General features: G+C 37.5%; 1 protein-coding gene across 5 annotated transcripts in view; it reads right to left on the minus strand.

The window, feature by feature from the left end:
• dis3l2 (DIS3 like 3'-5' exoribonuclease 2) overlaps positions 1-21,295 on the minus strand; it is a 140,687-nt gene that overhangs the window by 115,566 nt on the left and 3,826 nt on the right. For 3 of the 5 annotated variants that reach the window (XR_001480119.2, XM_015361271.2, XM_015361272.2), the window contains exons 1-4: positions 12,632-12,739; positions 10,650-11,468; positions 9,644-9,786; positions 8,659-8,712 (exon numbers count right to left, since the gene is read on the minus strand). Coding sequence is in view for 4 of the 5 variants with exons in the window: in XM_015361271.2 (XP_015216757.2) it covers positions 8,659-8,712; positions 9,644-9,786; positions 10,650-11,451 (999 nt within the window). In the remaining variant the exon portion in view is untranslated. Of the gene's footprint in view, positions 1-8,658; positions 8,713-9,643; positions 9,787-10,649; positions 11,469-12,070; positions 12,108-12,631; positions 12,740-21,295 lie in introns of those variants that run through there. The other 2 variants (XM_069197303.1, XM_069197302.1) reach the window with 2 other exon arrangements.

The following is a 21,295-nucleotide window of genomic DNA, read 5'->3' on the forward strand; positions in this document are numbered from 1 at the left end:
CCAAATGAGCAGAAAATATATATATATACTTTAAATATTTTGTACTTGATCACATCACACATGTGCATATAGACATGTATTTCTTTAAAAACAGGAGCAAGGAAAGGGAATGATTTCCTATTCACGCAGAACTTTGCATCGCAACCTATTGAGATCTATCCATAAATTATTAATTTCTACAACATATTTCTCTCTGATAAGAGTACATACAGGCAAATATGGTGCTCTGATAAGTATGAGAGGAGAAAGGAAATGACTTTGACACATGTTGACAAAAGTAAACAATGACCAGTTGAAAACCAGTGTTTTCAATTTGTATTTCAATTCATGCCTTAACACCAGAACAATATTTTTTTAGCTAAGGATAACCCTTTTTCAATTCATTTCCTCATTAGAATTTAACAAAAAGCAGAATCAAAAGTTCATAGCAATGGTCCTACCACAATTTTCCAACAGGCTATCGACTATTTCAACAACAGGCATTTATACAATTTTTTATTCTTTTCTGTTTCTATTTAATTATCAATTAAGTCAAAATCATGCCAATTAAATATATGAAGCTGTTTCTGTAACATTCTAGATGTCTTCAACTTGTATAACAGTGAAATGTTCCACATGAGAGGCAAATTAAAAACCAATAACATAACATCTTACAGAGTTAGTTGCTACCATCAACTGGCATCATGCTTCAGTTTTGAAAGTCACCAAGACTCTCCTCGTCAAGCCCACCCAAATGGGGTTATTATTTTTTACTTAGTCAGAAGAAACTTTTACATTAAATATACTCTTAAGTTCTCTGAGAAAAAATAATACTCCACTGCAGTTTACAAAAATGCTACACATGCTGGTATATTTAACTTTTCGTGTTCAATTAGGTCAAGAAAGGCACAGACCCTTTCCATGCCTTTCCAACCCTGGTAAAGAGCTACGGAAAGTCCTGACAGTAACAAACCACATGTTAAAATATTTAATACACAGAAATCAGCAATTCAATGGGGTATTTTTAAAACTGCTCTGCTTAACCTATGCATTTTCTGCGGAGAAACGGGACGTGGAGAAAGTAGGACACAATGTCTTGACCTTATAAAAGTATCCTTAGTTTTAAAACTATGATGCATTAAATACATTTTAAAGTAAAGGCAAAGCTGTGTTAAGGTATATGTGGTAACGTATTATGTGCCAGAACAAAACTAATGTACAAAACAGAACAAAACAAAATGTCTAACACTTTAAAAATGCAAGTATGGATACAGTTCTGAAGGGCACGTAAGAAGTTTATGGATGACAAAATATAAATAAGCTATCACAACTGAATTATCCATTAATAAAGCATGTATATTTAGCAATGTCAGATTGTTCTCAAACACAATGGAACCCTGTTCATTCTGGGGTTTGCTCCTAATCACAGGCTTAAAGATTTGAGCTTGGATTCTGGAGCAGATGTTTGAATTTACCTGCAGCTCGTAAAGGTTGAACGGAATTTGTAGTTGGAATCAAACCTGTACAAATTTCAGAGTTTCCTAACTGTTCTCTGTCCATTCTTTCAGCAAGAATGAAAACAGTCCTGGGAGTTCAAGCCTGCCTATCTCTGTTCATTATAAATTGATCACCTAATCACCTATTAAGAGCTATTTAGTCGGAAATAGGGATAAGCAAGCTGAGGAGAAGTACACAGATCAATGTAAGCCATCAATTAGCCCTGGAGATTTAGAACTCAGCTTGAACAACAACCAGCAGAGAGAGTTGTCCCCTAGTACCAGAAACCACTGCCTTAGACAACATAGCGCACAGTTAATTTAGCTGTTAATTAATTTGGAACATACAGTACATAAGAACAATATGGTAGCATTTCCTTGCCCCCAAAACATGCACCACTGAATAACATCCATAACTGCTAGATACGAACCGGTGACTAACAAAACTGAATCAACTAATCTTGTTCTATACTTCATTCACTGGCACTGTGCCTTTTACATTCAATCCATTTTAGCACTTAATTACGTTGACAGGGCAAAACTACTTCCAATATTCAATAGCTAATAACTGATCAAGCAACAACAAAACAGTGGAGTGCATGCAGAATACCATTAAGTTCACCACAACGCGTTCACCAAAATTGTCCTAAAAATCATTCAGTAAACAAACATCTACTTGTTTTCCACATCTTCCCTCTCTGTTCAATCAAATACGAATGCTTATTTTATTCAACCACAAAATTGTTTCTTTAAAAAGTTACAATAATGTAGAGCAAAGCATCAACAGATTCAGAATATATCACCAACCAGGAAGGAATGAAAGTATAAAAGATTCACCGACCACTCGCACAGTACTCACTTCAACTGACTACACACTTCTCAGGCTAAAAAAAAGTTTTTATATTTTTTGAAGTGGCTGAAAACTTATTAGAAAAGACATAAAGCTGTCAACGTTTTTGCTTAGATTGTTATCTGGCATGACATCCTCCTCACATGGATAATGTCATTGATGAATAGGACTGAATGCCAGATGCTTTAACAAATGGAATTGAAATGCATTATGCAAAACTAATTTAATTAACCTCCACTATCCGAGCCAATTAGCCTTGAGACGATCTTAAGACTGGCAAAGTCTTCTTTACTGGAAAGGCTGGTTTGCATGATAACTAGAAGTCCACACAGGCAGACGCAACAACGAAAAAATGAAAATATGAGAAAATGCAGGTGACACAAACTATTTCTTAAACCTGCTTAAAGGAAAGCTCAGACTTCTTTAAAGCACTTAATGTTTCCTATGAAACTATCAGTTACAGGAAGAACAATGTGAAAACTAGCTTGTCAGAAAGCTATCAAGAAATTTGATGGAAACTTGTTCCTCATTATTGCCATGGCCAATTTAACTACTTTTCCATGGGAAGCCTCTGGTTCATTGCATGAAGCTGTGGACCCAGCCAAGAGATCCAGGGTTTGAACGGAGTCCCAAGTCAGCCACTATTAAACTGGTGATCCCAGCACAGTGGTTAACCTCCTGATGCTTCAATCCTTCCTACTGTAAAATGGGGTTAAGGCAGCAGGCCCTCAGCAGAAATTGTCTCCGTTTCCCCGAATAATATCTTAATTTTTAGATACTTTTTTTATGGACAGGAAAAATACCTCCTGCAAAATTACTTTAACACAAGTGTCGTACGCGCAGCACTGCATTTCTTCAGCGCTAGAACTGAGCACCTGCTGATGGCAGATGGGTTCCTGGGGCTGGGTTACAAGGGCTGCGGTTTTGCCCTTATGAGTTTTGTTAGTACTTAATTACATGATTCTAAAAAAAGACCATTTCATAAAAAAAGATCACATGGGATGTCCCTCAGTTTTGAAGAATACCAAGAATATTTGTTGCTGTGCAGTAAAATGAAACAGCATGTGTATTCAGGAAGGTGGACAGCAGTTCACACAACCTCTTCTTGGGTTCACCCTGTAAATGGTCGGTGAACTCAGAAAAGGAAGGACTATCGACCAATCCTTAGCCTTCGAAAATGCCAAACATGGAAGCAGGATCACTGCTTTACCAGTCTTCAAATTACATGGCTAAACGTAAAGCAATATTTAAATTCAGTATACTAATGATTACACATTCCGAACGCAAACAAGTTATCAGTTTAACTAACTGTGGGTCAGTTACAATGTATAGGCTTCACGTGGTCCTGTTTGAAAAACCAAAACATTCTCAACTTGTACAAGCTCAAAAACTGTGGTAGCTGTGGAGCTCAGTCCTTAAATGAACTGTCCCAGGTAAAGAAGACGGCAATGTAACAATTTCTCAACAAAGTTTAACTGAAAATTTTTAACTTGGTTGAAACCAGATCCTGTACTGAAACAGTCTGAAAACAGACAAGTACAACATAAGCCATGTTGAAAAACTGCTTCACAGAAAGGGAAGGTCACACAGAGGCCGAGAAATTGCGAAGAATTAAATTAACCCCACAAGTAAAGAATTTCTTCAACTGATAATATTTCTGACAGTTGAAACTCAATATAAAACTTTTTTCTTGCCAGCAGAAAAAAACGCAATTCATTAAAACCTCTACAGTCCAAGGTTTTCTCGAAAGCAAAAAACCTTAAAATGAAGTTCAATTGGGAACTGTCGCCTTAACCCTCCGATAAATTTAATGGATTATGTGTGGATACGTGGTCCAGGCTCTGAACCCCGGAAATGAGGGTGGTGGGTTAAAATACTTCACTCAATATGCTCTAGTCAACACCTTGCTAGATAAATGGTTACTATTAAAGTCATCACAGCAAAACAAGCATTAGATCTGAACTTGAACTTTTCTATTTAAATTACACATATACAGTGATACACATAAAATGTTTTGTCATCAGTACAGCAAATGCAATTTACATATCAAATATTCTTCCTAGATGGGAATGGTTTTCAAAAGTACCTTTTCCACATCCACAAGTTTCTGTAGTGATGCACAAAGTTATAGATAAAACCATGTTTGTTGGTCAAATTCAAAGAGTTTTATTGGCACAATGAGTGAAGTACAGCACTGCCAAAGCACCAGGTTTTTGAAATTTTCGTATACTAGGTTGCAGCTTCTGACAGGTTGCTTCACGGGGCCAAAGAGATGAGAACCGGGACAGTGTGAGATCCAGACGATAATGAGGTCCAAAACCTGCCACTCCTCGATGTACTGTAGCTTTCACTGCACCTGGATGCTTACTGCTATATTGTAGTACACCAGTGATGAGCACCCCATGATGCCTTGAGCACTTTGCTGGCATAGATGTCAGGAGTTTGTTAACGCTTGTGTGTCAGTTTTCCTAAAGTGCGCACCACAAACACCCAACTAGTACCGGAACGTTGTCATCTTCCTTTTCCCAACACTTGGTCGAGAGCATTTTTGGTGTGGATTACAATGTATGTTTCCACTGCCCCGATGCCCATTAACAATCAGATTCGTAATCATGCATACGGATTTTGTTTGCGTTAAGAATTTGAGACAAAAATGCATTGCTCTCTGCTTTGCATCACCGCAGAAGGCTCTGGTATATTTGCAAATGTATCCACGTACATCATTTTTGCAACCATCTAGCACACTCTTTGCAGGAGTGCTTGCTGCTCTGTAATACAGAAACTAATGCCTCAAAGTTGCTGCTTTAATGTCACATATAATAAAACTTTATCACATCTTTGCACTGCTACAAACAGAAATTCAACTTATTCTCATATACATGTACCTTCAATTCATGCATATATTTTCTAACAGCTTCTTCCAATGTAGGGTCAGTAAACTAAAATACAGCTTCCAGTTTAAAATTGCAATAAAAAGATAGCGGTTTTCTTTTATTGGAATTTCCCAACCATAACAAAAGGATCCCACAGCAAGAGGGATGTTGACAAAAACAATCACCACACACTGCACAAGCCAGATGCATCCCAAGAGACAAAAGTAACACCCAATTAAAAGGTCTGTAAAACGGAAAGATAAGATTGTGGTTGTATGAGAACAGCTAAAGAAAAAAAAGGATCAATTCAGTAGATCTAATGCAGGGTAAAAAGTCACCCAAAAAATTCTCTTATGCACTTGGCTGATCAACCTAGAGGTATATATGGAGAGACAGCTAAAGCCATATATTTGAAGGAAATCATCAGTGATGAGATGACTTTGAAACTATGGCAACACTGCCACCTGTGTGGGAGCAAAGGGGTCAACATCACTCACAGCAGCATATTTAGTCAGCATTTAGAGACCTAGACTAAGAGATTAGGTTACCTCACTTGAAATCTATTACAGGTGAAACTATAAATGAGCGCTAATGGTATCAAATGTAGTCCTTATGATCACAAATACCCATTACTAAATTATCATGACATATTTTGTCTAATAACATTTAAGACATCTACAAAAACAGTCAGTTAAGATGGGGGAAAGTTTTCTAACATTTTCCCTAGAAGGACTAGTCTTGAGCTTAAGTTTCATTTTCAGTCCTCTATGTTTTGATCTTGCAATGGCATGTCCTTGATCTACACTAAAAAAATAAAGCCGCATCAAATTCTGACTTAGCCATAAATGTCTGACCTACTAATCTTTTTCATAATGGACAACATCAGCAAAGAGCACTTTTTGAAAACCAATACTTGGTTAATATGTTTAACCAAGATGTCCAGTTTTCCACTTGAGTGCTTCGTCTGGGAACTGTCCACTGCTGAAATCAACATATGGATGCATAACTAACCTGGTTAAATCTAGTAGCATTAAGATGACTCAATCTTGTATTTTTTTAGGCATTTTTATGTAATAATCACATCTTCACATTCTGAATACTAAGAATACTATTCTGCTTCTGAATATTGTTAATAATGGTGGTGAGACAGTCCACTAGAATTCTGTATGACATTAAACAGCATAAGTCAGATTTGAGGCTTAACCCATCTAACCTGGTTTATTAACAGCAAACCTAGTCTAAATTGTATAGATGAACAGCCTCAGGGAGAAGGTTAATGCTATGCATGTGGCTGACTAATCCCTAATTTATGTGTTGTACTCTACTTGCTGTTTGATGCCTTCTGCTAGAATTGGCACCGAGCTGTTGCTATTGTGCACACCAGTATTTGCTGCCATGTGTAGACATAGGTGTGCAGCTTATTGATGATTTCAATAACCACTACAGATGGGAATTTATCTTTATCCACATAATTAGTATGTTCAAGTCTGAGTAGAGAAATAAATCCATCAGCTGTGAAGCATTTCCTCATCACTGCCAGCTTCCATCCAAAACAACTGTAACTTCCATCGTGAGGAAATGTCTCTTAGGTTATCAGAATTCATTTGATTAGAGGTTGGCAACAGCAAGCTAAGCATTACTGCTCTCTCAGCACCAATGGAATGTTGCAGTTTAACATATGTAGAAAGTAATACTGGCGAAGGACAGGTAAAGTAAAGGATAGGTAATACTGCATAGAAAGTACAGATTCCAACTTTTCAGAAGACGTGTTATACTGTATTTCTACTATTTGAATGTATTGACTATGGTGGAGGGCCACAATGACTCCTTATGAGGGTTTTGGGCATCTCAGGAGCAGACAATTACTAGAACAGAACTTTCCTTTGTTGAAATTAACCTGGTTACACAACTCAGTGATGACCCTTGTTTGATAGCTTCCCTGTTTGGTATGTGGCACATCGAAAAGAAGGCAGGTATAGACAGCATGCCGCGTGAGCGAGGGTCAGTAGAACAGGAGCAAACAGTGAAGAATTTCTCCTCAACATGCAGATGAACACTCACAAGTTAAAAGAGAGGGCCTACTCTAATTACCAACTCAATGGATGTGTTGGCTTGTTATTCTTTCTTCAACAAACACACGCCATCTTAGCAGTAAAACATCTGTATGTTTCACATGCCATACATTAATTATTGTAAATTCTTGACTGCACAGGCCAGACCAGAACTTTAACAGGCTGAACCCAAACTTACCTCGGTTTGACGTCATAAGCCCTTTGCTAAACTTGAGGCAGATGTTATAAACAGTGCTCTGTTTTTTTAAGAACTTAACAAGAGAGCCCGTTTTGAATTAAACATTACCTGGCCAGTGTGTTACTTGTCAAACTTTTCATTTGGTTAGTAACAGTTCTGGCCGGCAAGCTGCTGTTTCAGGACAGTATCCCAATTAGCGTGTGTTACAGTGTTACGCATTACTGTAATATATTTTCTTTCAGTTAAATGGAAACACAAAATGTCTTCAGGCTGTTCTCTACTTTCTTGCAAACCCACGTTTTCTATTAAAGGAGTCAGCTATATCATGAGGTATTCCCTTTGAGACCTTCTGCAGTCACCCTATGTTAGCAACTTCATCGGTCGGTGACAACTTAGAACATAGTACTTGCAAAAAAAGTGTGGTTTAAAAAAGCCCAGAAACTTACAGCAACTTAAAGCACCATCAGAGATATGAGGCAGATATACCTTAGATGTTTTGTGGTATCTACTGTTATGTCCTCAAAACACCTGTCACCCAATAAATGCCACTAGACTGGTATGTTTTTTTAACAGATGAAAAAACATTTAATTTATAAATTTATGTTTGAAACATCCTAAACATCTTATGTTTCATCTACTTACGTTACTTCGTTTTCAAAAGCTTAAAACATCACCCTATCCATTTTTAACTGGTGTCACAGAGGGAAAGTGGCAACTGGCCAAAAAAAACACATCCGCACCCTGCTCCACCGTCGCATGCTGATCTCCATGGAGAAAAAAAGCATACAATTGTACCTGAGGACAGCTGTCATGGCTTGAGGTTTTGAGGGCATATGCATCACCTGTTTGAGTTTATACAGCATCCACAACGAAAAATAAAACTAGAAAATCACAGTTCAAAAATGTAAATGTAACCTGATTATCTTAATATGCTTCTTTACTGGTCTGGAATCAATCACATGAAATATGACAACAGGATATTACAACCCACCTTCACTTAAAGACAGCTAAATAATCTAAAGAACTAGTTTTAATATGTATATTTGGAATTTAAATAAGAGAGGTACTCTTCCCTGCAAAATAGCTCAGTTTTAGCTCAGTTACTTCATGATCATAATTTTTCTTCAGAACCAAAATATTTTACTTGCTAGAATGAAGAGTCACTAACTTATTAATTGGAAGGTATAAAGAGAATGAATGAAACACTCACAGGAGAAGGGATGAAGGCCTCATGGTACTTCTTAGGGTTAATTCTCAATGGGCCCTAAAAAAGAAAAATGATAGTTTCTTATAAATTACTATACTGTCGCCAAAGTTAAACACGAAGCATTACTTTTCTATGTCCATCATAGTCAATCTGGGTTCCAAATACAACTCAAAGTTCCTACCTTATGACTACAAATCTATGCAAGTTTTTCCTAATTCAATTTAATCTTTATTATTTCCTGGGAGAAATGTGTTTTATGGTAGAGTCCAACACCACAATATAATAAAAACAAACATCACTGACAAGGAATGCTTGTCGGCACAACAGTGTTTATGGAGATAAGAGAGTTACTGTACATAGTTTGGGAATGACATAGAGAGGATGAAAGATTTTCTAAATCTATTACAGTTAGAAGGACAGAGAGCTCTCCCACACGGGAGCAAATACATAAATTACACGCAATGTTGTGCTAAAAAGCTTTTTGCTGATGATATTTTATGTTGAATTCCAATCATCTGGCAACAAAGCTTCTAATAATATATGGGATTGGAAGAAAGGTGCTGAAGTTGTTCTACCAGTATTTCGCTCTCCAGTCTAGCTTGTTTAAAACAAAACTAGATTTAATCCTACCTTGTGAACAAAACAGCATGTAATGCCATGATTAATAATTTGGTATAACACAAAGAACACTTTGCAGGTACAGAGCACAAAGAGCTTTATTTGTGCTCATTGTTACATGGCTTCTCTAAAAGACACTGAAATGTAATACTCTTTTTCTAAAACAAAAAAGTCACCCCAGTTGTCTACACAAAAGATTTGGCAAAAGCATTTTGACTTATCCTCACACTTTCAGTCGCTAAACTGCACCAAAAGCAACAACAAAGAAGAGAGAACATCCTGAGCAAGCATTTCTTGATGCAAAATCTGGGTAGAAAAAATAAAACTGTAGTTGTTGCATTTTTACTAAATCCATAAAAGACTTCCAAACCTGAATCAGCTCTCCCCTCTTCAGCCCAGCAGAAACATCATGGATATCCATGTATGCTTCAAATACTTGCTTCTTCTTGCCTCTACCTGCTTTGTTCTTATTTTTCCCTTTATCTGGAGCCACACATGGACTGCAGATTCTGCCTGAAAACACAAAATCAGATCAGACGTATTGTTTGCATGCGTTTACTTTCTAAAAGTAAAATAATTCATTAACCGTGACCAATTTTAAGACAATTTAAAAATTATAAACAGGTTTTGAACTGTTTCGAACAGAGTGGGACAGGAAGCAAAGTGTTACATTTTCATCACTATTGATTTTTAGAGACTTTGATAAGCAGAAAACGAAAAAAAAGTTGTAGAGGGAAAAACCCTGACTACAGCCCAGCCCACGTGCTGACAGCAGCAAAGAAACTTCCTCTTGGAAATCTTTTCCAGGCATTTCAAAATCCCAAGGAATCTCAAGAGAGGCAAGACACCCATGATATCAAACTTTTAAAGGTTCTAAAATTCAGGTTCTAAAATTCAAAGATGACACAGTGTGTCTGGAAAAGACAGCACCTGCTCAATGAAACAATTCAACTCAACAACAATAAGAAGCCTGAATATCACTTTGCCAATTCCAGATTGGGAATGATGAAGTCTCCAAGCGTTTCAGTTGTCCATGTCCTTAATGAAACCCCAATGAACATGATGTTTTAAAAGAAAACCTTATCCCACAGATAACTTCCAAAAGAGCTAAGAATGCTTGATCAGAAGACACAAAACAAAATGAAAAACATGTTGGACATCTTTCTTCTTCCAACATGGGAAATCTAGGGGCGTCTTTCACAGGCCCTCTACACCCAATTCCTGTTAGAAAATATAAAGTAGAGGAAAAGGACAGTGAAATAAAATCTATTACATTTAGCTTGTTTTTAAGGTCACTATACATTTTTATCACTGTATGAAGACCTTCTGGTTTCAAACTAACAATTCAAAATCGTTGAGGCTAGTCTTTGCCTTACCTGGGGACTGGCCTGTAATTGGCCTATCAAAGCGACCCTGTGACATCCTCCCAACTGGTGCTCCGTCGCTATCTGTACCTCCTGTTCCCTCAAAGCTGCCCACAGCGCTGCCCTTACCGACATTTTTCTTCTTCAGCTTCTTTCTTGCGTCTTTCTCCTGTTCAACTATAGGGCCACTGGTTTTGTGGGGCGAAACCCCTTGTCTTGAGGGAAACATGACATCCCTGCTCCCAGAGGCACCTGCGGGACCTGTCAGAGAGGGCCCTTTAGCCGAGACAATGCTGTGATGCTGCTTCTTCGGCTGCTGTTTCGGGGCGTCCTGTCTCACAGACCCCTCCCCGCCGGACTCCATAGCACCTTCGTCTTGGCTGGCGCCGGGGTCCCTCTTTTTACCACGGCTCTGCCGCGCGTTCGCCCCGTGCACCCCGAAAGACTCCACGGGCTCCCTGCGCCCCTGGAGCTTTTCTGTGCAAAAGGGCGGGCCGCTCTCGGCCTCCACCCCAGCGCTGGGGGAAGGCGGGCGTCTGTTTGCATTCAGGGAGCCTCTAGGAGCATCGTCCCTTTTGCCCGACGCAACATCATCCTTCTCCAGCATGGAGTCGTTCGCCCGGAGCTCCACATTCTCCTCGACGTGCAGCTGCTGGTGCTGAGCAAACTGGTTGAGGTAGGCACGGAACTTGCCGCTGTGATGCTGGCTGAGCAGCCGGGCGTAGGCATCTTTCTGGGGGGCACCAGTGTGATTCTGCCCACGCCTTGCCTCCCGGAACTGGGTAGGGCCCTTCACCTGCCTCCGATGCTCCATAGTATGTCTGCTTGAACCTGTTAACACAGTAGAGTATAATGAGGGTTTCTGTTACACAGCTGGATTGCCTGTATGTTAATGCAATCGGGGGGGGGGGGTGTATTTGCATCTCTTATTCAATATTCCAAATCCATGCAATAAGATGATCAAAGCTGTATAAAAAAAAAAGACAAACCACAATTACAATTACAACAAATTGTGTTATCTCTTTCCGGCACTGAAGCATTTCCTTATGATTGGATCCTTGCTCTGAACAACAAGCAAGGCTAAAACGTTTTTAAATATATTTAATTTTATTGTCAGGGTAACAGAGAAAAAAAAGAGATTAAATGTATTAGTGATGCACTATTAAACCCGTGTCTTTAACCCACAACGGGATGACGATTTGCAGCATTAGAACCAAAGATTTGATGGTAATTTAGTGACTTTAAGAACGTCACTTCTCAAATTTAAAGATTCCACAACTTGAAGCCTCTTTCAAATCCTGCAGAAATAATGCACAACAACCTCGCGTTGTAATTTCACGAATCTTACACTCTGTTAATACACTTATCTTTAACAATGTAACTTATCTTTCAAACAAATTTCGATTACATTTCGAATAAGACGGCTTACTAACTTGAAATGAAAAGGGTGCTTCCCAAACATCTGCTACTAACATAAGCGACACTTATATTAAAACTCCGTGGGTAACAGTAGTCTTAAGCACCTCAACATACTACATAACACGTCACTACGTTTGTTAACAAACAGAATCTATAGACACTGTTCACAACATAACTTGATATGCGCTAGAATATACTATTACTAAGACTGCATTATGTAAGATGAAATATTAAAATGAACCTTGAATTCTGCTGTTGCATGAAATTTGTATGTGCCCCTTTACTAATCGGGCAAAAACAACCAGGACAGCTTACATCCAGTTGCTCACAAAGCTGTGCTTTACATCCTATACATTGTTACTTTTAAACTTATTTTAAGGAAATATACAGGTGTACCATAGATGTTAGTGGAAGCCGGTTAGTCCGTAGTCTACATAGAGCAAAACAGATAGTGCTGCTGATATAACAAACATTAGCACTGCTGTGTTTTCTTAAAAGAAGTCCAATGTATGAGATTCAAAAAAGCTAACCAAGATGTGCGTTCAGCCTTAATTTTAATCCCATTTCATAGTTACCTGATTTGATGTGCTCAAAACTATACTTCGGGGTGCTTTGTCTCTACTTCAAGTTGAAGGGTTTTGTTCCGGGGCATAGTTCGTTTGGGTTTTAGCTGCAATGGTTTCTGGGAGCTGAGTACTCGTGAATTCGAATAAAAATGAAAAGATGTTTCTTTGCGACATCTGTAAGAACCGTCTCTTTGTTCATCAAAAGCTTAAGTTAATTCCTAATTGCGAGACCGAACTTGCCTTTATATCGGCAACAGCAAAAACCAGGGTGTAACAACGTACAACAGGCTTTTGTGCTAGATACCATATAATCACGGAGCTACAGACACCGGACTGAAATTACATCGGTTTAGTGCTTAATAACAATTAATTAGGATCTCTGCACTGTGTATATAATATAAAATGTACCCTTTCTCTCTCCTGGCATGGATATAATATATTTCATTGCCCCCTTAAAGGAAAACCGCTGTCTTTATGAATGAGGAACGGCTCAAGATTTTTTTCTTCAGCTTCCAACGCGTACTTCCACCTTCTAAAAAGACATTCTAGCATTACTTTTTCATCTTATTTAGATTAACATGTTTCATATTTGTATCTCCCTTTGTGACCAAAACATGGTCGTCAACAAACAGAGGACATCGAGGCTCCGCGAACTTTCTTTTAATGCCTCCTTATTCAAAATAATAAGAAAATATATTCCTTCTTTAAAACACATTCTTTAACATTCAAGTCTTTCACGCACTCGGTGGTTAAATATACAGAGTTTAATAAATAACTACAAATTATTTTTTTTGATTAATTTGAGACTCATCCTTAAATGTAAATGGTTTAATTTACCCCTGTTAGACCACCAAATGTTTTGTGCTATTATTTACCATAGGGAGAAAATAGATGCAATTACTGTGCTGGAAAAAATCTTTAAACATTCTGCTCAGTGTGAGAATTCAGTTCTTTAAAATGGACAGGTATTGTCTATTACCTGCACTTTTGTTTAATTCAGGCTGTGAAGAATGTTTTCTTTGTTCTGGCATAGCTAGTGCTCATAAAAAGCTTTCTGCTCTAAATGTAATCTTCCAGAAAGTTCAAAGACACACTGAGTAGGTGTGTAAGTGTGGGTGGAACAGAGTATATATGGGGTGCTTACACTAATTCAATCCCTTTATAAAAAAAAATCTTCTATCAATCACTGTTGTACGTTTTTCTTTAAGAACTAATCAATAGCTTGCTTGTGATTAATCCTGCTGCAATTTGTTAGTCTGAAAAATATGCAGCAGGTTCCTCGAATTAATTTTTTATAGCCCACGGAATCATAATTTTATCACCCTTTGCACAAAATTGTGTGCGTCATAATCCGTCTTTTGTTGATGGCTTTAAAATGAATACTGTCAGATTTGCAAAATAAAATATTGCTATGTATTTTCATTTGCCAATATTAAATCATGTTCTGGTATTAAAGACCTTACATTTAGTGGTTGCTGTGTACTTAATTCATTACTGAATTATTGTCATTTATGTGATACACAGGACTGATAGGAACAGGCATTTTACGCTTTGTGGGAGACATTTCCAGACACATCATTTAGCATAGAAGTATGTTAGTTTTGTTAAGAAGTCTTAACACTACATAGGACCATTTAAAAAATACAGGGAGAAATCCAATATAAGAAGTATACATATTGGCTTGCTTTCTCCTATTTCTTTCAACAACACACAACACAACATAAATCACATCTTTTAGCAAAACAAACTTTTAGGATGACCTAGTAAGCAGCAAATAAAAAACTGCTTCAGCTTTTTAAACATTTGGCTATAAGTATTATTACCATCAATTGTACTGTATGTCTTAATGTAGTTTCATTTACTTTTATGCAGCACAAACTTTGTTTTAAAAAGTAAGCTTGCACTGCAAGGCTATGCAATAGCTTTTCACCACTGAAGCTTGGGATTGTAGTAAAATGATGATTGATATGTTAAAATCCATGCAAAATGAGTTGCATTGGCAGTAGAGTGTTTTTAGGAAGGGGAAACAATTATTAACCCTTTGAATTCAATGTCTGAATGTACATTCCTAGCCGCTGTTGTGTTAGATGAAATTAACTCGCAATGTCATCCTGTGGTTGTGGAATTCTAGTTTATGAAGATGTGAGCTATTACATCACTTCATAAAAGTAGCACTTTTTCAGACATTACAGCAAACATTTTTATGGGTTTAAACTAGTGCGACTTTACTGAAAGAATAATGGCTCTGCATTGGAAGATTTGGATTCTTAATTTTAGATTGGCGTCTCACTGTTTCCTTTTATATTACTGTGCCTTTTCACTTAGATATTTTACAGGTGCATCGGGCCAATCTCTTCAAAACAGCAAATGAAAAGTCATGTATATAACCAATGGAGAGGGTATTGTTTCGACTACAATCATTATTTTGTCAATAATGCTCATTTGTACTGCACATGGTTAGAATTTATTTCCCCCACCTCGTCACAGTCCTGAAGCAAAACATATCTCAGGGGATCAGTTTAATGTGACTCTAACTCTAACCAGATTGAATATTCATCATTTACATTAAATGGAATACAAAATCAGAAATATAAGTGGTCGTTCTAAACCTATAAAATAATAAAAAATAATAATAATAATAATAAATGCTTACACTTACAGTATATAGCGCTTTTCTGGATACTCCACTCAAAGTGCTTTACACATAATGGGGACTCCCCTCCACCACAGATGTGCAGCCCCACCTGGATGATGCGACGGCAGCCATAGTGCGCCAGTAGACTCACCACACACCAGCTCTCAGTGGGGCGGAGAACAGAGTGATGAAGCCAATTCAAAGATGGGGATTATTAGGAGGCCATGATTGGTAAGGGCCAATGGGAAATTTGGCCAGGACACCAGGGATACACCCCTACTCTTTTCGAGAAATGCCCTGGGATTTTCACAGTCAAGACCTTAGTTTTACATCTCACCCAAAGGAGGCACATTTTTACAGCATAGTGTCCCCGTCACTATACTGGGGCATTAGGACCCACAGAGACTGCTGGGTGAGCACCCCCTGCTGGCTCCATTAAAACCGCTTCCAGCAGCAACCTTAGTTTTTCCCATGAGGTCTCCCATCCAGGTACTGACCAGGATCACACCTGCTGAGCTTCAGTGGCTTACACTTACACTTACAGTGGGTTTCAGGGTGATATGGCTGCTGGCATCAAAATTAATCGATGAATTCTTAAAGTTGTGACCTTTCAGTATGTAAATTGACCCTTAACTGTTAGAGAATCACGGATTTACCAGCCATGAATATCCAGAAACTAGACACACTGCATCTAAAGGATGTCACCAGACAAAGTTCTCTGACTAATTCATTTAGCTGTGGGATAAATGCATTATTGCTTGCCATTGAGCCTTTCAATGTTTTTTTTTCTGTCAAACTCTATGTACAGTACTTGTTCTATGTTCTATAGAGGAAGAGTCTGCATCATAATTGTTTTCCAAACCTTGACCTTAATCTGTCTTGAGTACCTGATAGGACTGGCCTTCCACTTTCTCCTTCCTAGAGTTTGTTTAGCGTTATTAGTATTTAGTAATGCTCTTTTTCGTGTCTCCTATATCTTTCTCTTTTAGTTGAACTCCTTGTAGTGAGGGAAGATTTGGGAGGGATGTCAGAAGGGCACTGGAAATTCTGGACTTGTCCTGTATATACATTATTTTCAGATGGAACACTATAGCAACAATTTACATGTTCTGTAATATTACTTTAATCTATAATGTAATCCTCTGGAATTTTGGTTGGTTTAAAAAACAATAAGAGTACTTGTCAAGTATGTGTAACCCAATCATTTATGACATGTTCCATCCATCTATTTTCCGACTGCTTCATCCAGTGCAGGGTCACAGGGGAACCAGAACCTATCCCAGCAAGCAACAGCCACAAAGCAGGGACATCCTGGACAGGACTCCAGTCCATCACAGGGCACAAAAACAGACCAGAGCCATTTTTCCCAGAAGCCAATAAATCTAAGAGTATGTTTTTAAACTGTGGGAGAACCCAAGAGCACCTGGAGGAAACCCACACAAACACAGGGAAAAACATACAAATTCCAGGGATTGAACCCAGGCCCCTAGCACTACAAGGCAGAAATACTAACCCCTATGCCACTGGACTGCCTAGTTATGCAGTATTATAAAACGGAAATATTTTAACAGTGTTTATTATCTTCCACAGATAAGACATGCATGCATTGACTTCATTTTTAGTTAATTTCTGTTGTGTGAAGTTGCTGTTCCACCTTCGTGCTTAGAACACTGTTTCTGTTTGGTTTTGAAAACAAAATCTAAAACTCTACTGACAACAATCTAAGCATTGAAAATGTAACATTAAACTTTGCAACTTAAAAAAAATTAACATTTAAGAGATAAGACTTTACATTATCTACTTAATGTTAAACAGATTGATGCTTAATAATATAATAATTGTAAATACTAGTCTCTCTTAATATAGAAGTAATCATGCTTTGTAATACAAAAATAATAATGGAGGTGTTTTAAAGTTAGAAGATATAAGTAAAAAAATACAGTACAACTTTATAGGGAATGTTAGTAATTTGTCACATGTACTGTTAAAGTTATGACTACTCTACTAAACTCAGGCCACATTGAAATTAGAAACATATTGCAGTCTACATGTTCCAAAACATAAATTAATTAATAAAAACACTTGAATTGGTTTTGAACAAAAAGCTCCTGTGTGCACTTTCTTCCCAAGTCCAAAACACATTGAAGTGTGTGGTTTCAATGCCTCACAGACAGTTTCTCTAAACAAAATAACTTTGTGTAAACTAAGATCAAGATAGCACGCTTTCATTCATATATACATATAAAAATGTCTCTTGGTCATTTCGTCATTGTAACTGAAAGTATTCTGAGTTTAATTGTGTGGTTAAATGACTGTTTGAGTTACAATTTTCAAAGAAGCAATTTCACAGCTCAATCTTTCGTTCTACCGAGAATTTATTGAGAAACTGAGACGTAAGATTCATTGTGTTAAAAATATGATAATCACATATGAACTGTCCTTGTCATTGCTCTTACATAATAAATACATAGGTATTTATATTCAGGTAACACCATAACACAACCTAATTATGGGGAACAAAGCACAGTAAAATGTAGTAAACCACATTAACACAATAGGAAAACTGCCTAACTAAGTTGTAAATGTATTGCTGTAAATATTTGTAAGGCATTACAAGCTAAGGAAGGCCATTTGATCCATTTAGCTCGGTTGATTGTTCATATAGTAGCGAAATAATGTAAGGATTTCATCCAGCTGCTTCTTGAAAGAAGGCAGGGTATCAGATTCAACAACATGGCTGGGTAGCTTGTTCTAAAGCTTGTTCTTGTCATTGCTTGATCTACACTGTTTGCTTTCTATTGCTTCACCACATTGTCTAGAAGATGAAACAAGTGCATCAGCATAGGCAACTAAGTCTTTTTCATACATAGCTTTTTCACCTTCAGTGTTTCCCAGTTTATATTTCTAGTTTATAGCTCCAATAAATGTAACATTATACACTTTTCTGCATTAAATGTCATTGGCCAGGTGTCGGCCAATTTTGAATTTTGTCTACTTCTTTTTAAATTTCCATCACAAGGTCTGCAGGTTTTGTTAATCCTCCTGTTTCCTGCATTACAATTTGACTAGTTTGCTAATTATACCAAATTCAGTTGCACAAACAAGGAAAGGCTCTACCACTTACATCACCCCAATGTGAGTATTCATCCCTAATCTGTCCTAATTCTTCCTTCCCAAGCACCAGTTCCCTGAATGGCTACTCCCTGCAGTTAATTAATTAATTGATAAAAAATAACTATTATCCTACACTTATAGGGATGATCCATGAATTTAGAACTACGCTTCTGCCTCTCTTTGATATATAGTGAAAATGAGGTGACACTATGAGATTCCAATGCTCTGGAATTCTATTTTAATGTATTTCGAAAAGTACAAAGATATTGGAATTAGGAAGTATGATGTCACGTATGAGCAAGCCCTAATCTCGTGCAAGGCACTGTGAGTTCTCAAAGGTTACCTAATATCCCTGAAAACAACCTGGCTGAACCCTTACATGAGACGGACTGCTTCTTCAGCTTCTACTCCTGTCCAGATCGCAATGCTGAACGATCCCACATGTGAAACACTTCAGAACTGCGCTTTGTAAAATGCAATAAAGCATAGCATAATAAAGTTGTTATTTATAGGGCTGTAATGGACTTCTATTTAGTATTCCACTAACAACGACTGGGGACACAATATTCAAGAACTTCAGAGACACCAACCAGAGTACAAGCAAGCAGTCTCCACTGGTCACAACAATGGGACCTCCTGATGTAAACCATTAGGTTTTTTTGTTTTTCTCCCACAAGAAAGAGGAAAATCATATAAAAAATTATGTATATAACATTCTGTGGTCTGGGCTTCAAAACTCTCAATTTCTCGGTGATGTCACTAGGAAAAATCTGTACCATCATTAAACGGGTTTTTCTTTTTAAAAAAAAATTGTTAGCCCACACTTGTGACATTTACAAAAATGTGTCCCCCCATTGTAAAACAAGAAGAAAGAAAAAAGTAACGCTATGTTAAAATGCATTACGTGAGGTCATCACTCAGTGGGTGCTGAAAGCAACACATGTCGAGCTCAGGACTCGGCTGCAAGGCTCAGGACAGATTTGTCATGAGAACCTGAATGGTAACACAGTTCTCACACCAGCACTGGACCACAAGTGATTTTCCAGTGAAGCTGCCGAAATGCCTAAACCCATCTCCACCATCACTGACGGGAGAACAGATTGTGGGTTCAAACACAAACATCCCTCTTTTGGTGAGCTCTTCGACTACCTCATCCTATTCCCCGCAGAGGATGACAAGACATGTAGTCGCACGTGGTCTTCAGGACAAATTTCTAATTTAGACTTAAGTGAAATCTTCTTTGTAGTATTAGTATTAGTAGTATTATACCTACTTTTATCATCCATTGAGTCAACTGAATAAAGGCAAGTTTTGGTATCCAGTTTGCTATTTGCTAAGACACATAACAAAAAGTAAAGCTCTTTTGAATGAAGTTGAGTGTTTGAACCTCAAAAAGTTGAATTTTCTTTTATTTTCTAGACTATTCATGCCACTTATCATTTTATAAACTAACCAGAGCTACTTCGCATAAACCTACGGATCTGCTTTAGATAAATAGACCCTGAGATTATTGAGACAGCTAATCAGAAGATACTTTAAAGGCAAATAATCTTCAGAAATTAACGTCAATGAGTTTCTGCATAAACTGCACCTTTTACATCATAACTAATCTTGATCTTTTCCTGCTTTTGGGGTGCTTTAACAATATTACTGATATCACAAAAATAAATGTGTAAGTGTCTATGTGAAAAACATTTCATTTACTACATTATTTGTTCTCTGCTACAGGGAGTATGGGAATGACAAAGTTTCTGTTTTTTGTGTCTAGGAGCACATGCATAAAGAATTAATCTACAGTCTTTGAAAACTGGAAACTGTTTGCTACTTTTTTTAATTTTTAAATTCAGGATGTCATTGAATTTAACACTTAATTACTCACACCCTTTTCCTTTGGTTAATTATTTACTTCTGGGAAAGTGTATTGTATTGCATTGTGTAGGTGTAATGTTCCTTAGACCCAGTGTTCAGGTACAGCCAAACTAGCACAAATTTACACTCCCTTTGCAAATAATGAAAAAAATAATTAAATCTAAATTATCACTAAAGAGACAAATGTGAGAATCAACCAAAAGAATATTAAAACGTATTAAACATTACACAAGTCACATTACACAGTCAGTTTTTTTCTCTTTCATTCATTCTGATTACAGGCATGCCAAATGGACTACACAATGGCTTGCAAATTTTCACATTTGGTGGCTTTAAAGTTAACAGTCATGACACTTTGAAGTAATAATTAATATCTGTTATCAACAGAAGCTTCTCCACACATTAAATGTAAAAAAACAAAAAGAAAGACGTAAATAGTTGATACGAAAGTAAAATGACGATGCCATGCTTGTATATAGTATGTATTCAGGCCCTTTCTTTGGCAACCCTAAATTAATTTAGGTAAACAATATTACCTTAACAAGCCATACAGTTAGTTGAGTGGCCTCTCTCTATGTGTAATAGTGGTTTATATGATCATACAATAAATACATCTCTCTGAAAGCTCCCTCAATCAGGTAGTAAATTTAAAGCAAAGAAGACAAGGAGCTTTCAAAACAACTAAGGGACAAAGTTTTATAAAGGCAGAGACCAAGAGAATCGTATACAAATGTCCCTTAATACCTCTTTGAGCATGGTGAAGTTGAGCATTAAGAAATAAAAAGGCCCTCTGACATTGCTTAAATCAAGCAGTCCCTTCAGAGTGAGCAGCCAGGCAAAGAGGAACCAGTTTAGGGAAGGCACCATGAAGCCAACAGTGCCTTTGACAGAGTTCATTATCTTCAATATGGCAAATATCCAAGGGTTACCAGATCCTGGTGACTTCACAAAAGTCACCAGGGAAGCTTGTCAGGAATGATGGGAACATAGAGCAAAGTACTGGCCAATCTTAGAGGAAAACCTGCTTCAGACGTAAAACTGGAACAAAAATGTAC

Source organism: Lepisosteus oculatus, chromosome 13, assembly GCF_040954835.1.
Source record: "Lepisosteus oculatus isolate fLepOcu1 chromosome 13, fLepOcu1.hap2, whole genome shotgun sequence".
Classification (NCBI taxonomy): Eukaryota; Metazoa; Chordata; class Actinopteri; order Semionotiformes; family Lepisosteidae; genus Lepisosteus; species Lepisosteus oculatus.